The sequence below is a fragment of the Pelobates fuscus genome, chromosome 9 (assembly GCF_036172605.1).
Source record: "Pelobates fuscus isolate aPelFus1 chromosome 9, aPelFus1.pri, whole genome shotgun sequence".
Lineage (NCBI taxonomy): Eukaryota > Metazoa > Chordata > Amphibia > Anura > Pelobatidae > Pelobates > Pelobates fuscus.
The window spans coordinates 150,652,339-150,669,974 of NC_086325.1; the positions used below are offsets into that span (position 1 = coordinate 150,652,339).

At 38.5% G+C, this 17,636-nt stretch overlaps 1 protein-coding gene across 1 annotated transcript in view; it reads right to left on the minus strand.

Moving 5' to 3' along the window:
• Window positions 1-279: 279 nt before the first annotated feature.
• The window catches only part of LOC134572515 (G-protein coupled receptor 143-like), a 28,311-nt gene continuing 10,954 nt past the window's right edge, over window positions 280-17,636 (minus strand). The window contains exons 2-9 of the mRNA XM_063431518.1: window positions 14,744-14,838; window positions 13,991-14,085; window positions 10,574-10,672; window positions 8,392-8,501; window positions 5,035-5,143; window positions 3,355-3,466; window positions 629-863; window positions 280-429 (exon numbers count right to left, since the gene is read on the minus strand). Of these exons, the coding sequence (XP_063287588.1) occupies window positions 326-429; window positions 629-863; window positions 3,355-3,466; window positions 5,035-5,143; window positions 8,392-8,501; window positions 10,574-10,672; window positions 13,991-14,085; window positions 14,744-14,838 (959 nt within the window). The 3' untranslated portion in view covers window positions 280-325. The remainder of the gene's footprint in view (window positions 430-628; window positions 864-3,354; window positions 3,467-5,034; window positions 5,144-8,391; window positions 8,502-10,573; window positions 10,673-13,990; window positions 14,086-14,743; window positions 14,839-17,636) is intronic.

Here is a 17,636-nt window from a genome sequence, read left to right on the forward strand (position 1 = left end):
GCCTTTTTTAGTGACAGTGTGGAGGAGCTCGTCCGAGACACGTCTATCCTCCATTGCGGTCAGGCCCCGCCCCCGATGCTACCATCTTGTGTCACTTGATTTTTTTACGATGTATCTGCATAATATCTGATATGGATAACGTCTCTTGGACAATGCTATGTATTTTAATGCATAATTTCAAAACTTTATAACCAAAAAATAAAATAAAAAATAATAGGTGGTGGATGTGTCTTTCCCCTCTATTCACTGGTGAGAGTAAACGGCAAGACAGTCGCACAGTAATTAGATCATTTTATTATGAGTATTGGTACATAATTTTCTAGGATCAAACACGGGAATGCCTTGGCAGGTGCTTGGAGCAGGCTTTGGGGGAAGATCGAGTCCCTAGGAGTCGCACAGCATTGATTTCCAAGGCAGAGCAAGTGAAATCTAGAAGAAAGAGAAGATATTGTGAATCTTTAACTAGGTCCCTCCATCCATCCATCCATCCAATCCACAAAACATGAACGCTTGAAGATGCACAGCCAATTTATACATGCGCAAACACACTACTATCATAGAATCTCCTGCATCAAATCCATTCCTAAAAATAAACTTAAAGGCATTTTCACTATGCTCGATCCCTTACCCACAGATGACCAGGAGTCCATCATTCTCAGGATGTTTGGAAATGAGAGTCGCCCTGCGGCCTTTTGTGGTATCTTCATTAACAAGGGATTGTTCTCCTCCAGTTTACTTGGACCTTCGTCAGCTGATTGAACTTCTGCCAATACACTGCTCTGGCTCACACAGACACCACTGCTACTCCTCCAACCGAAATATGCAAGAGAATGGAGGCCGCAAAACATTGGGTTCAAGATACCCTAAATGCAGAGTAGGCTTTTGTTATTTTGTTTTCTGAATCAGAAAAAAAAAAAAAACAATTCGCAATGGTATACACAATAAATGTACACTAATGCCCAAATGATTCAAGGGCCTGTATATCACACTTCTATAGACTGAAAGGGAATATATTTTGGTCAGTCGGAGGCAACCTTCGGCTCTCCAGAGGTTGTAAACTACATCTCCCCCGAAGCTTTGCCAGCATTATGGTTTTAAGAGCATTGTGGGAGATGTAGTCCAAAACATCTGGAGTGCCAAATGTTGCCCATCCCTGATCTAGGTTCATGAAGCGCGAGTCATTAGGCCATGGGCCCTCAAACTCCGGCCCCCCAAATGCTGCTGAACTACAACTCCCATGATTCTTTGAATTACATAGATAGCCAGAGAATCAAGGGAGTTGTAGTTCAGCAACATCTGGGGGGTCGGAGTTTGAGGACCCATGCATTAGGCTGTTCTACTAGAACTCTCACAGGATTATTCCATAAAATATAAATATTGGGAAATTTAAAGTAAACTTAAAATTTGAGGTTGAAATACCCAAACTGAAGTATAGCAGCCAGTTTTTCCAATTCTGTTTTTTTTATTTTATTAAAATTTGCAATTTTAAATAACCTCTGGAATACTGTAAATTCACACTTTATTGAATACACCAGATAGTATGTGCTCCTTGTAAAATGCAGACCGTGCATCCTGCACAACATGGCTCAAGATTTTATTACTTGCCAGTTGCGGGCAGATATTCTCTCTCCCCTGGTTAGTGGGGCCGTGGACCCTCTAGGCTTCCACTGGTGAGTAAATTGTTGGCCCATCTACAAGCGTAGGAGATTAAATATTGATGGTATACCACTAGGTCAAGAGGGCCAATGTTACCAAATCCTAGACAAAAGCATAATGGTGTTGGGACATGGTACAATGTATCAGTTTCCATTATTGATCTTAATTTAGGGCTACTAAATTCTACTGCGCTTAATGTACTCAGAAAAAGCAATTTTTGTAAGCATGCTTTCATTGAAACCAGACAGTTGAAATGGAGGTTTCAAGCACCATTACCACTTTAGCAATGCGAAGTGGCCATGGTGCAGCGTTTTGCTGTGAAAAGATGCATTATGGCTTTTAACCCCTCTGCAACAAAAGGTGTAACTCCCCCTCTGGCAGCGTCATCACCCAGCCCGGAAGAAGAGTTCCACCCTGGCTAATGTCAATTTTGTGCAACTTTCATTGCACAGAATATCACTCATTGGCGGAGAGTGATCAGCTGACACTCCCAGCCAATGAAGAGTGACGGCCTTGGCTCCAGGCTTCTGTAGCCAGGAGTGCGTCACAGGACCACCAGTGAGCCTCGAAGCAGTTTAGTGACTCCTGTAAGTGAGGAATCTATCGAAAGATTTCCAAATTTTCTGTACTCCACTGTATCACTGAGAAGTTATTTTTCCATATAATATAATATAATATAATATAAATATATATATATATATATATATATATATATATATATATATATATATATATATATATACACTGTCATGAATTTCAGCCAGCAGGGGGACCTTTGCTTTTAGCCAGGAAAACCACGAGGCTGTTTTAAGCTTGTTGTAAAATGCTGTGTGCAGCTGTCAGGTATGTGTTGGACTGATTCAGTATTTATTTCCAGAACATTAACACCATTTATTAGTTTAAAATTGTGCTTATGCAACCACATCAAACCATCACTGCATTTATACTATTTAAAGAACACACATTTAAGAGATCATATTATTTCAGCTTAAAGCAACACTCCAAACACAAAGCATTTTAGCTTGTGTATAGTGTTTTATATGTGAAGAGTTGGTCATTCAATAAAAATGTGCATGTTTAAAAAGTATTATTTTTTTACATTTCCCCGACTATCAATCAGATAGCCAGTCCCATTTCTTCCAGGTAGTATAGAGCCCTAGAGCTAATCGCAAGAGGCAGGTAACTGTCCAAAACACTGGGTTGCAAAGATGTCTGAATGATTAGTAATGAAGCTCATTGAGAATTCCGTGATTTGACAGCCACGCAAAGTCTGTGCTGGGGAAGAAGGGGAGGGGTTTTCAGCAGCTGCAGAACTAGATCTGCAGCTATTGCAAGGCATGGTTTCCTATATTCCCAAAGAAAACATGCAAAATCAATTACATGCATATTTTCTTTGGGGGTACATCTACTATTTTTTAATAGACTGTACTGATATAGGTTTGTGGGACAGGGAGGTATTGCAAATGTTAATACAGCAATAGTGAGCTGCTAAAATAAAAGATTTGGAGAATCACAAAAAAAAAATGCACAAAATTTGCAATTCAAAAGCCAATTACTTGTTTAATAAATAACCTTGTGAACCTGTATCAGAGTAATAAGTGCATATCACACCACGGCACAAAAAAACAAAAAGCAAAGAATCCCTGTATGTTTGTGGCAGGTAGATGGCAAGAAGTCCTGATCTATAAGTATACTTACCGTAATGATCCAGGCGGTTCGAGCTGCCACTTGTAACTTGTGCGGAGGTTCTGAGTTTCCCCACATCTCCAGAAGAAACATTAAGAAATCACAAAACACGTTGGTAATCCAGCTGTGGGAAAATGACGGTCATAAAATATATAATAATGGTCAAGAACAAAGCAATAAAGCACACAACATGACAAGGGCCTAACGTACAGCCCAACAATGAACTTAACACCAGTAGCAGACTGTGCCAAGAAAAATATAATCCATTGTAAAAAGGGGCATTGAGCAGGAGGTCCAGACCTTTGGAAATACTTTGCTGGGACCCCATTTGTCTAGGTTTCTTAATCCCTGTAGACTTCACTAATTTAAAGTATGGGCATAGGTTACTGGCAAGGGTAATGTTATACAAAGATAAAGTTGTTCTAATGAAGGCTGGGTGATGTTTGTCTTGCTGTGTTAACAGTCAGAAAAATTGCCTACCAAGCCATTGGAGATCTGGACTGTCCTAGGATTGTAATCCATCCAATGGTGGAGATCTGTGTCTCTTACAGCTCCAAATCTTTGCTCCCTCCAGAGTCTGACATTGTATCTCAGCTCTCTGGATCTGCGTGTAGACGTAACGGAGGCAAGGACTGTGGGGTATGTATGATTTGGAGGTGAAGGCTGTTCTCTCAGCACATTATATCTAACCAACAATAATTGGATTGGTTGTGTTTTTATCATTATTATTCTATATACTTTGTTAAAGCAGCACTGATTCGTTACAATGTCTTTGCATTTTGTTTTCACTTCAGCATGATATTATATACTGTACATAATATTTCTGCATATTATTGGATGACTTGATATGGACTCATTTAGGAGAAAATGAATGCAGTCTTTTTAGCTTAATTTATTTATATTTTTTCCATTTTCATGATTACTATTAAATTTTTTTTTTTAAAGGGTTACTGGGGACTGTCCAACCCAGATCAATCAACAATCCTATTAAAATAAGATCCAAAATGAAGACCGCCTACGGACAGGTCCACATTTAGCAAAATAAAAATCCAGTTGCAGTAAGTCTGGTGTGTAGCTCCATCTTTGCATTCATACATTGTAAGGACCAGACGGAGCCCAAGACACCACACCCAGCAAGACTATTAGTGGAGATCTATTTACATGCCCTACAGAAACCACTTTAAAGAGGTCTCTTCTGTATTCACAAAGGCAGTGGGACCTATATAGATATATTGTAATAAAATGAATAAACAAATGGTGGGATATGTAAGGTTATTCCTAGTGAGTAAGTGAAAGAAGAAACTTAGGAAAGGAGAAGAAAGAGGAGAATGGGGAAAATTAAATAGGGAGGAAGACATAAAGGTGCAAGGGAGGGGGGGGGAAAGGCATGAAAGCAAAGACAAAAAAATACTGTTCTGCACCACTTGCATATCTCAAGTTGGACTTATTGTGTATATAACTTTGAGAAACCAATTTATACAAGCATCCCAACAGTTCCCAGATTAATATGCAAATGAACACAGACAGGCGTTGAGTTTTAGACTTCATGCTAAATTTCTGCAAATATCCTTAGCAATGGACATTGTTTTAACACGGGGTTTTCTCTTTTTTTTTTAAAAAAATAGTTTTTCCCTTTTTAAAGTTGATTAAGTTGTAATGTTTCCCAGCTAGCCAGTTAGAGCACATTCTTACCAGGCTACGAAGGTGCCATTTATTTGCAGGAGCCTCTTACACAAGCTGCGTTTTCTAAACCGTTCGTTACAGGTATAAACTCCACACTGCATCCGGAGCACAGTGGGCACTGAAAGGCATTTTAAAAGAACATAGAAAAAAAAAAAAAAAGTATGTGAACAAATGATATAGAACTTGAAATAAAACTGAATTAAAGGCTTGGGTTATATGCAGATAGGGGAAATAACATTTGAAAAGAGTTGCGACAAACAAGAAGGTCTACAAGCATTCTGGGAGGTGCTATGTGGTGACGTTCGACCCCAAATGCATGTTCAAATTAAGAAAGGCCAGGCTCCAAACAGCCTGCCTAGAACAAACGTTCACAGAGAAAGCACAAAAAATAAAAATGGAAAAAACGACCCAAATAAAAAAAAATTAAAAAAAACCTATTAATGGGGGGGAAATGGAAAAATCTAGCTTTATGCATTTTGAAATCTGTAATCCGATTCTTATAAATAATGAAGTCCAAGTCTAAAATGCATTAAGGTTCCTTTTATTTTTTTTCTGGCCACCTTCCTCCATGCCTTGTCTCCAGCCAACTATTCAATAAAGTTTTCATTTTTATTTTGTATTTTCTTGATGAGCACTTGCTTTATCATAGAGAAAAACAAGGTGCAAGAGAGGTGAGAACGGACAACAGCTCAATTAGCCTGCCCTCCGATGTGTCCCCGCTCAGATCTCAAGCTGGTTTTAGCTCATCTTGTGCCATTACAGAGAGAACATCTCTGAAACATAGACTGGTTCCACCCATACAAGCTGTCCAGATCCGAAATGCCAGCAAGTTCTCACCTCTCTTGCTACTTTTTTCCTTTTGCTTTATGGTATGCTTCTTGGAAGCTGGTTTCCTTATGTGTGAACATGTTATACATATATAAAGATGTGTAGTGACAAAATGAGAATCAAACACTCCATAATGATTAATGTAAATTGCAAAATAGAATGACAGAAAGACAAACCGTATATCTGCCAAAGAATCACATCATAGTTATGAACCATTGAGGTCAATATTCTGCTACATTACGTGACTGAGCTAGCCTTTACACTCATATTTACACACTAGTTTAATACTAATCTCTTCTATCTAAGAGATGTTGGATACGATTGCTATCCCCTGGTCTCCTACTGTCTGTCTATATATAAGTGTTTGTAGCAAGCTAATACTGTGCCTTTGTTTGAGGACACAATACTAGGCAACTTCTGTTTACTCAATATGCATTATATCTATTATTACTATTCTTGTTCGTAACAATATATGTTTCACTTTATTTTATATATGGTTGCTGTATAACTTAATAGATATAATTATTTCATATTGGGGACTGTAAAGAAAGAAATCTATATGTATTTATTATTAGCTGCTGTGTACTAATGAATACATCTGTGCTTTTCAAAATGCTTGCTATCCCTAAAGTGCTCTGAACCAACGGACTTTGTCCATCCATCACACGTCTCTATACACTTATATGGTGAGAGGGTGTCCATGGTTACGGAATATACATTCGTTCGGCACTATCGGCATTAAGCCCCGCCCATTGGTACACGATTGGTCCTTTATCAGACAACTGACAGAAGACATCCTCCAATCCGATCGGAGGGGGGCGTGAAATGGAAACGTCGCCTACTCCCGATCGGATTGGCTTCTTATTTCAGTAAAGGCTGTATAAAGACACGCTCAGGTCAGTCCCCTCAATGATCGCCTTTGAGAAAGGCGCTCGTTTAAGAGCCGAAACGCGTTAGGCTTATTATGATTATTAAATCACTTCACCATTTATTTTAAGCACTTTATTTTTTTGGGGTGTTTATTTATTTCATGGGGAATTTTAGCCGTTATTTCTATGCAACCTAGCAAGGGATGCAGCCTGTTCTATGAGTTCATAAGCGATTAACAGTATTAGTAATGGCTAGCTTTTTACCTATAGATGTAACAGGATAATAGGGACTTGTTTCCTGACAGCTGTTCATCAGTGCCTATTACTATCTATGACTCTGCTAATCCGGGAGCTTTGTTATAAATTGGAATTAGAGGTTCTATACATTCTACCTATGTAATCACAGTGTAGATATTATTCCTTGTAAGTTTCTTCTTTAGATGGACTATAAATTAGGGAGATCTATCTAGATGATACTATAGGTCTTTCAGATATTTGCGTCATATGCCTTAGTTGCCATATAGGAGCAACTTACCCCTCTTTCCCTTTTTCTCCCATATATTCTGGCTCTCCCTTCCTAGCCATTTGAGCTTTATTATTCGTTCCTCTTTTTGGGAATCTGGGTGTGTGTTTGTTATTTATTTTTGTTTATGTCTATGATGTCTTAATAAATTTATGGTTTTTACCAGTAACAAATTACTCTGATATATCCCATCTGTGTATCCTGGACATTGTGTCTCAGGATCTCTTTTCTTTGTTTATTTTTCAAGTTTATATATAGGGTTACCCCCTTCTACTGAATATTTTCAGGACACACTTTAGAGTCCCTGTTTCTCATGGCTATGTCTGTCTTTCTTCAATGTATAAACTCCCAGAATGCCATTCAATATATGCAAATAAGTGTAAACTCATATTCTGTATGGTTCCATGAGGTACAGCTGGCTAACTTGTACATAGCATTAAAACCCACATACATGGACATTGATTTTGCACCGGAATAGATGGAGCAGCAGCTATCTGGTTTAAATCAGTGGGGATCCACACATATCACAGGCCTGGCACACTGGACCCAAGGAAATGCACTAACCCTCAAGGGACTAATGGAAAATTAGAAGATCTTCCCTGACCCTCACAGTAACCCTTAGTGTTGCTGGGAGCATGCAGTCTGCACCACCAGCAGTTGCAGACCATAGCCAACCATCACTCCAGGTCAGGAGTGGTGGATTAAAGGCTGAACAAAGAGAGATCACACAAAACTCACATCACCCCTATCACAAATCCTTCATGATTACCATTACGGACCTGCACACACACCCCGCCATACAGGACAGAGGTAGGTCAAGGAGCTCAGTGGTAAGACCGAGGAACAGTGGCATTGCCCAGCCTGCGCAAGCTTTATACTGATCAGTGTTGGCAAGGGGGGAGTACGTTTTTAGTAGACTGTCTATATAGATTTTTAATTGGTTCTGATGCCAACAAAGCATGATGGGTTTTGTAGTTCAACAATATTTAAAGTAATGATGTTGGAAATCTTGATTTTGGTTGTATTTAAAAACAAAAACCACAAACACACAAAGTTGCCAATACACATTTTATAAAATACAAGCCAATTTTTTGAACAAGTCTACAGAATCCAATACATATAGTCAGTGTAAATCCATATACAAACCTTTAGACATGGCTTTTTTCAGGAGCAGTGGGCTTCCACATAGGGCAAGCAAGAGAGGAATATACACTAGGATATCATGGAAGAGAATAAGACCATTCGCAGAATTACACCTGGTGGAATGCAAACCGTAAAAGAGAATTTAGAACAAAATGTGCAGTTAAAGGATGACTGAACACCGCACAAATTCACGTATTTAAATAAAAAAAAAAAAAAAAGTAATCTCCTCTCACCTACTTATAACACTATAATTGCATCTACATGTTGATTTATGGTGGCCACTTTTCCCTGCTGCTATTTATGGGTTGGCCTTTCAAAAAATGGGAGAATGAAATTCAGGTTTCAAGTTGAATTCCCAATTACAAAATTTATTTTTGAAAATGTTTCTCCAATAGATTATGCTGGTAAAACAGAACCTATCAATGTCCACCTGTACTGTCTTATGATTTGGATATTCAGCTGCATTGCTCGTTGGAGAGAAGGCCAGCTGGATGGGGTTTAATTCCAGCTAGAGATTGGGTTTGGGCTACTAGTGGTAAGCGGGGTAGACATTAGTCCGAGCTGACGGACACAACCTCGTGAGGAATTAGCCTGTAAACGCACAGCCTAGTAAGCCGTAGTGGTTAAGCTCCACTAGTGGCTGTGAGATAAAATATCTGCTCTGCTGTTATAGGGTAAACAAACACAGACTTACTGGTCAAGGTATTAAGGCTGTATACATGAAAATGATGGTAGAAACACAAAACATATTCTGGGATTTTTGATTGAATATGAACTGAGCATTTGCTTACATTTCGGTGCAAATAGAGTGGAGATACTCAAATCTACGAAAGGACACCTTTTTGTATATTTCTTTTTCAATAGATGTTAACTTTTAGGTCATTACCTTCTGTAAAACTATCCATTGACACCTGTCTAACATGGTTATTAGAACCATACTAGCATCCAGAAGACAATCTGGCAACAGACTAGAATTATGGTATATAAAATTAAAAATTATCTCTCTCAAACAGCTTGCACTTCCCAGTTTTGAGCTTAATTATACAGGTGCACACATTAGGCAAGGGTAGGTAACCTTTAGCACTCCAGATATTGTAGACTACATATCCCCTGATGCTTTGCAAGCATTATGTGAGATGTAGTCCACATCATCTGGAGTCCCAAAGGTTGCCTACCCCTGCCTAGGCCATCACAAACCATTGCCAAGTGAGCAATCTTCGGACTTACTTTATTGAGTGATACAGTAACACATTGTAATTACATTTTTGCTTGTTGTTTAGGTTACAGAAGATACAGTTTGTGTTATGTGTATTGTTTTGGCAAAATAACAGTGGAGGAAGGACATTTTATATAGGTTATTTTTGTGTTGAAAGTCTAGGGATGTACATTAAACAAAGTGTAGGGGACATTCAGTAAAAAAACAATTGTATAATAACTATAACAGTTGCTGCAGTCTTCACTAATGCAAGAGCCAACTAAAATAGTTTAAGGAAAGAATTGGAAAGCACCAACAGAAATGGGTTAAGCCATGCATTGGGATTGAGTTTGTCATAGAATTTATCCTAGATCAGGGGTCAGCAACCTATGGCACTTGAGGTGCCTTTGCACGGAACTTAATGGCTGCCAGAGCCAAAAAGACTGACCTATGAGGAGTCCCTAGTGCAAAGTGAGTGGTGATTGCAGGTGGTAATCCTCAATTAACACATTTCAGCACTTAGAGGAAGTGAAGCCTTCCCTCATACAAATAATACAAACAGACCACACACACACAGTCCCCACAAACAACACCACTGACAATCCACATACACACACACACCTCCAGAAGCAGCCTCTCACATGCAATACCCCAAGCAGCCCCACACATACACAAACCAAACACACTGTTACATATCATGTGTACACACACACACACACACACACACAATTCCACAAGCAGCCCCTATACCACAAACATCTCCTGAATGTATATTGTACAATATAACAGACCACATACTCACAAATACAACATTAGAAAGAAACTACAGCACCCAGAAATAACAGAAGCATGATATGGCAACATCCACACCTCAATTTTAAAAAAAGAAAATAGGACAGGCACACCAAGGGACTTCAGAATCTTGATTTGACACAGTACGACTAAAAGTTTGCTTAGCCCTGTCCGAACTTAAGAGGAAAAACAACATACCTGTCCTCATCATTAAAAGGAATCGTAATCATCAGAAGTCCTTGGAGACACAGAAGGCTGGAGACTCCCCAGCACAATAACGTATACAGTCCCGACAACCTGGGGAACCAGGAGTGGTAGAATAGATATTGTAGCATCAGGAACAGGGCTACATCAATTTAATAAGAAAACGAAGTGGAGCACAAACAGAAAACATTAAGAAAAAAAATGAAGAGTATTAAAAAATATTAGAATTGGAGCTGCAGTTAACAGAAAGGGAAACCTAATAACCTATTCGACAATACAAATGCAATAAAAGAAAGTTAACCATGCTTTCTATAATTAATGCAGATAAAAATGACACTCTGTAAATGAAAAATAATTTTCAAACCTTGGTAAAACACTAAATAATTTTACAGAGTAGGAGTCAGAAGGATATTATTGCACCAACAACTCTAATGCGCTAAGTGTTACAGAAAAGGCAATGTGGGCCCCATGTAATGATAATTGCAGAAATCACAACTTACCCCGCAGTATTTATTGGCTATGCGGTAAGTGGGCTTATAGAGTATTACCCTGCAACTGGAAAGGAAGCGGTTATCTAGGGCGAGTATTGCCTGCCTTTACAATAAGAAATGATCCACCTAAGGGAAGACTGAGAAATCGAAGAGATGTGAATATTAAAAGCAGTACAACTAAAAAGGTCAGTTGTCCCATGTTTTCCCCAGGTAGGAGTGGGATTGGCTTTAAAGGGACACTATAGTCACCTGAACAACTTTAGCTTAATGAAGCAGTTTTGGTGTCTTGATCATTTCCCTGCAGCCTCACTGCTCAATCCTCTGCCGTTTAGGAGTTAAATCCCTTTGTTTATGAACCCTAGTCACACCTCCCTGCATGTGACTTGCACAGCCTTCCATAAACACTTCCTGTAAAGAGAGCCCTATTTAGGCTTTCTTTATTGCAAGTTCTGTTTAATTAAGATTTTCTTATCCCCTGCTATGTTAATAGCTTTCTATAACCTGCAAGAGCCTCCTGTATGTGATTAAAGTTCAATTTAGAGATTGAGATTCAATTATTTAAAGGTAAATTACATCTGTTTGAAAGTGAAACCAGTTTTTTTTTTCATGCAGGCTCTGTCAATCATAGCCAGGGGAGGTGTGGCTAGGGCTTCATAAACAGAAACAAAGTGATTTAACTCCTAAATGACAGTGAATTGAGCAGTGAGATTGCAGGGGAATGATCTATACACTAAAACTGCTTTATTTAGCTAATGTAACTTAGGTGACTATAGTGTTCCTTTAACTAAGATACATCAATTAGCCGAAGTATTAGACAATGCCTTGAATTACTCTAATGATGCCATCTCCAAATTAAATTAGAATTATGGTCTTAGAACAGAATGGCCTTGGGTTATATTTTAGCATCAAAAGGAGAAGTGTGCGCTTTAATTAAGAGCAATGTTGTGTATTTATCATAGACAGAAGTGGAGACTATATATATATATATATATATATATATATATATATATATATATATAAACTGACTTAGATGAAATTGGAGGAATTCAGGATAAACTACGTCAGGTTAATGATAAATGGGATCCATTAGATCTTGAAGGATTGCGGAGTTCACTTGGAGAAAAACTAGTGACTGGTGTGATTGTGGCTTTGTTTGTTATTGTATGTGTCTATGTTTTCTTTCTTCTAATTAAGGTGCTGATTGTAAAGTGTACTGGCACTAGCCACGCATTGCCTTTGTTGCAAGGTGAAGAATTCCCTAATTTATAAGACCAGGAAACTGTGCATAATGCAATGTATGAAGATTCACATGAACAGAAATCAATGATCACTTTGCAACAAACTCCATCTGGTCACGGAACAACCTATTAATGGATTCATGAACAGGATCTGTTCAGAATAAAAAGGGAGGACTGTGAACGTTGAGAAAGTGTCTTAGCTCCTCAGCCGCCATCTTATTCTTATATCAGCCATGTTTGCCCTCTGTGTGACTGTGTGCTTGAAGGGTTAAGTATGGACATGTCTGGGCTCTTTGCTCCAAGCATGTTTATAAGAAACTGGTTTATCTATTCAATGATCAGAATGGAAATAGATAAAGGTGGGTTATCACGATAGGGTAAATGGTCAGAAGTGATTAATTCAGAAGTAGACTGAACTGGCCACAGCAGGATGAGTAGATTTAGAGGCAACTAATTACAGGATACTGTGTTTTTATTGGATACATCAAGAAACAAAGTAAAAATTGGAGTCCGGCGCATCCAGTGTAGTTGTGCACACCCAGGTGCTACAGCAATTTATTAGAGGACATAGTACAGATAGCAGATGTATCGGGCACAAGCCCCTTTCTCAATGCTAATGGACACTGCTATCTGTACTATGTCCTCTAATAAATTGCTGTAGCACCTGGGTGTGCACAACTACACCGGATGCGCAGGACTCAGTTTTTTCTTTGTTTGCTATACTACATTGCTGGGACTAGTGTGGAGCTCCTACAGCTCAGGTCTAATCCTTTTTTGTCATTATGCTGTTCCAGGCACGTAAGCGGTGTTGTTTACCTGTATATAAGATATGTGTTTTTCATATAGAGGGAGGGCAGTCTTCTTTGACACTCTCCTTGTGCACAATCAATAAAGGAATCTCTGCCTTTTCAACTCTTGTGTGAAGAACCTGTGTTTTATGTTATTGAGCATTTCACAGAAGGTTAGAGATTGCTCGCATGGATGGATACATTGGTATATTTTAGCTCCAGAAACATTAGGCTCTTATTTTATTATACAATAAGTTGAAACAAAAAAATGCAGATGAGATAAAATCCCAACCACAAACGAGGCTGCAACACCGAGTTTTGTAGTATCGTTGGTATCGGGTAGATTCTTAGTGCATAGATAGGAATCCTGAGATCATATGGTTAATGGGGTTTAGATCCTGGGACTTTTCCCAATCATAGAAAATATCTCACAATATAAATACAATAGTCCACACAAAGGGTTGAGTCCCTATAGTTCATAGAAAAAATTAAATGGAGGGTATGGAAAGTTTGAAAAAAGTGCACATTTATTGGTATAAAAAAAAAAAAAAGACCTAAACAAAAGGCATCAGATTGTCATGGCAGCCCTCATAGGTATTCGAGGGTTCAAACTGGTATAATATATTATACAGATGACATGTCTCCAAAAATAGCATAGATATCCAAGCAAAAGAAACAAGCTTTGCAAAAATAGGACAGATGAATGAGAGGAATAACAAATTGTCCCAATACCTGCTACTGCTACCACCCACATCACTACCCGAAAAACCAGTGATGCAAGTACCCTGGACTCGTTTCGCAATTCCCTGGTGCTTTCTCAACATCTTCTTATTTTATAACCTTCATATTTCGTACGTCAAGTGATTTCAGATTTCCAACTACATTCATAATTACCTGCGTGAGGGGGTCGGACTGAGTAGTTGAACAACTTCCAGAGAGTAAAAGAAGAAGGCCCAGAACAGTACACTACAGAAGAAGTGAATCCAGGTCTGCATTTAGAGAGAATGAAAACGCAGAATAAGCATTAGTGAATAAGCAAAACCTTGAATTAGGGGGCAAAGACACATATTACCCACATTGTGCAAGGATACTACACGATATCATCGCATTCTCTACTTTCAATAGAGCAGAGTTTGGAAGGAGCAGGAGAGACCATCTGCACCACCAGGAGAAGACATGGACTGCAGCTTCCAAAATTCCACTCTCTCTCCTGGTGGTAATTAATAATTAACAAATGATGTGTTGCATGCCAAGGACACTGGTCCTCTTGTTACATCAACAGGCACAAAGCATTGTCAATCATCTTCATTGCAGATATACGCAATTTAAACTGAAGGAAAAGAGGGCACACTACAATCATATTGTCTTGTAATGGTCAACTTTTGGTGCTGGAGAGGTGGACCTCAGTGTGGTACATGTAATCAGACCAGAAATGATTCAGTGCGAAAGGTCAGTAGTCATCATCAACCATGCCCTTGATACATCATTAGGTTCAAAAGAGGGGAGGGAAAAAAATAAAATAAGGATGAGATAGGTACCAGATGCCCATGAAAGGTGAAAGAAATGTAGACCGAATTTGGAGTCGATAGAAGGAACAAAGCGATTAGATACAACGTGTAGCAAGTAAACAATAACTAGGAGACTCACTGAAATCAATATGCAGAGAGTGCGAGCCTGCCAAGCCGTCTGGTCAGAGATGAAATCTGGCGCGGAGAGCCACAGTACAGACAGCAAAAGGATACCTGAGAAGGGTTAGAAGTCAATATGCATTGAGATTGGAAGACGTACACTTAATTGTTTTAGAATGGTTTGACTTCTTACCTGCGTTCTGCTGGGTGCCCCTCTCTTGCTAGGAGCTTCGGTTACCTCTCCTGAGTTATACCATGCCATGTAAAGGTAGCGCATTGATTGAGAATTTCTGGCTTAGCTTAGGTAGAGTGCCGCTAGCTCCAGAAGAGATAGCGAGATGCACCCAGCATGCCGCAAGTAAAAATTCAAAACGCTCTAAAACCTGTTTAACTACTTACATTGTGGGGTTAGGATCAGTGCACTCATGAAACCATAACCACTACTGTGCTCTGTAGTGGTTATGGTGCTTAGGGTGTTCCTTAAAACAGAGGAGGTTATAAGGCATGTGTAGCACATCTGTGTTGCTGTCAAAGTATGGTATCCCAAAATACCCAACATGCAGGTGTAAACTCTGCTCCGCGTAGGAGCACAGAGTGTCAGCTGACATGCTCAGTCAATCATGGGCAAAAAAAAAAAAATCACATTGCCAATGAGAAAGTGTAACTTCCACGTTAGGGATAATGAGAGTGAGGGCCAAGCCTGGGGGACCTCAAGGTGTGTCCGTTCACTCAAATACGGTTTGACTCCTTAAACACTGCAATGGGCTGCAGTGGTTACGCTGCTTAGAATCCCCTTTTAAAGGGACACTATAGTCACCTGAACAACTTTAGCTCAATGAAGCAGTTTTGGTGTATAGAACATGCCCCTGCAGCCTCACTGCTCAATCCTCTACCATTTAGGAGTTAAATCCCTTTGTTTATTAACCCTAGTCACACCTCCCTGCATGTGATTTGCACAGCCTTCCATAAACACTTCCTGTAAAGAGAGCCCTATTTAGGCTTTCTTTATTGCAAGTTCTGTTTAATTAAGATTTTCTTATCCCCTGCTATGTTAATAGCTTGCTAGACCCTGCAAGAGCCTCCTGTATGTGATTACAGTTCAATTTAGAGATTGAGATACAATTATTTAAGGTAAAGGACATCTGTTTGAAAGTGAAACCAGTTTGTTTTTTCATGCAGGCTCTGTCAATCATAGCCAGGGGAGGTGTTGCTAGGCCTGCATAAACAGAAACAAAGTGATTTAACTCCTAAATGACAGTGAATTGAGCAGTGAAATTGCAGGGGAATGATCTATGCACTAAAACTGCTTTATTTAGCTAAAGTAATTTAGGTGACTATAGTGTTCCTTTAAGTCATGGAATCCTATTCAGCAACAATCTCTCTTTCACTAAAATGAATGTGTAAATTTGGAGAAAATATCACATTGTTTGACCATATAATTTACATCCAAGTAACACAGCTTTATATATATACATATATACTAAATACACTGACCTGCTGGCATTAAGTTTTTCATACTGTGGGTCACCACCCCACCCAGTGGCCTATACTGTTATTACAACTCAAACTCCAGACATAACTTTCTAAAGCACTGAATACGTTTTAAATGTTAACCCCTTCAGGACTGAGTCAATAGTGCACGTTCTGATCAAAACAAAATGTAAACAAAAACTGGAATTTGCGCTATATGTTTGTTCAACCGTAATTCACCTCTTTCATATTAAATGCACCCACACTTATTATATATCATTTTGTTCAGGAGAAACAGGGCTTTCATTTCATATCAAATATTTATATATGAAACAATTTATTATGAATAAAATTTAAAAAACTGAGAATTATTAATTTTTTTTTTTTTAAATTTGTAGTTCCGCTTCACATTTTAGCTGTAAATGTCATAATACTGTTTTACTGCAAAAAAATGCACATATTTGTAATCAGCGATGTCTCACGAGTAGAACAGTACCCCCCATTAACAGGTTTTATGGTGTTTTGGAAAGTTACAGGGTCAAATATAGAACGTTTTCAAATATAGAACATTTTCAAATTGAAATTTTCCAGATTAGTAATGTTACCTTTGAGACGGTGTGGTAGCCCAGGAATGAGAATTACCCCCATAATGGCATACCATTTGAAAAAGTAGACAACCCAAGGTATTGAACGTGGGGTATGTTTAGTCTTTTTTAGTAGCCACTTAGTCACAAACACTGGCCAAAGTTAGCGTTCATATTTGTTTTTGTGTGAAAAAAGCAAAAAACTAATATTTGGCCAGTGTTTGTGACTAAGTGGCTACTAAAAATTACTGGACATACCCCATTTGCAATACCTTGGGTTGTCTACTTTTGCAAATGGTATGCCATCATGGGGGTAATTCTTATTCCTGGGCTACCATACGGTCTCAAAGGCAACATAACTAATCTGGCAAATTTCAATGTCAAAAAAATGAAATGCAAGCCTTATATGTGACTCTCTAACTTTCCAAAACACCATAAAACCTGTACATGGGGGGTACTGTTATTCTTGGGAGATTTCACTAAACACAAATATTAGTGTTTTAAAACAGTAAAACATATTACAACAATAATATAGTCCATAAAAGTGCCGTTTGTTTGTAAAAATGCAAAAAACATCACTTTTACTTAAAATATCATCGTTGTAATACAATTTACCAGTTTGAAACACTAATATTTGAGTTCAGCGAAGTCTCCCGAGTAAAACAGTACACCCTATGTACAGGTTTTAGGGTGTCTTGGAGAGTTACAGGGTCAAATATAGTGCTTGTGAATTAAATTCTCTGCACTTTCTCCCTGTGTTGTCAGGCATGTCAATCAAATTTTAATTAATCAAATGACATAATTATGTTAAAAAATTACTTAAATATACACGTAGAATTTTAATATATATGCATTTAT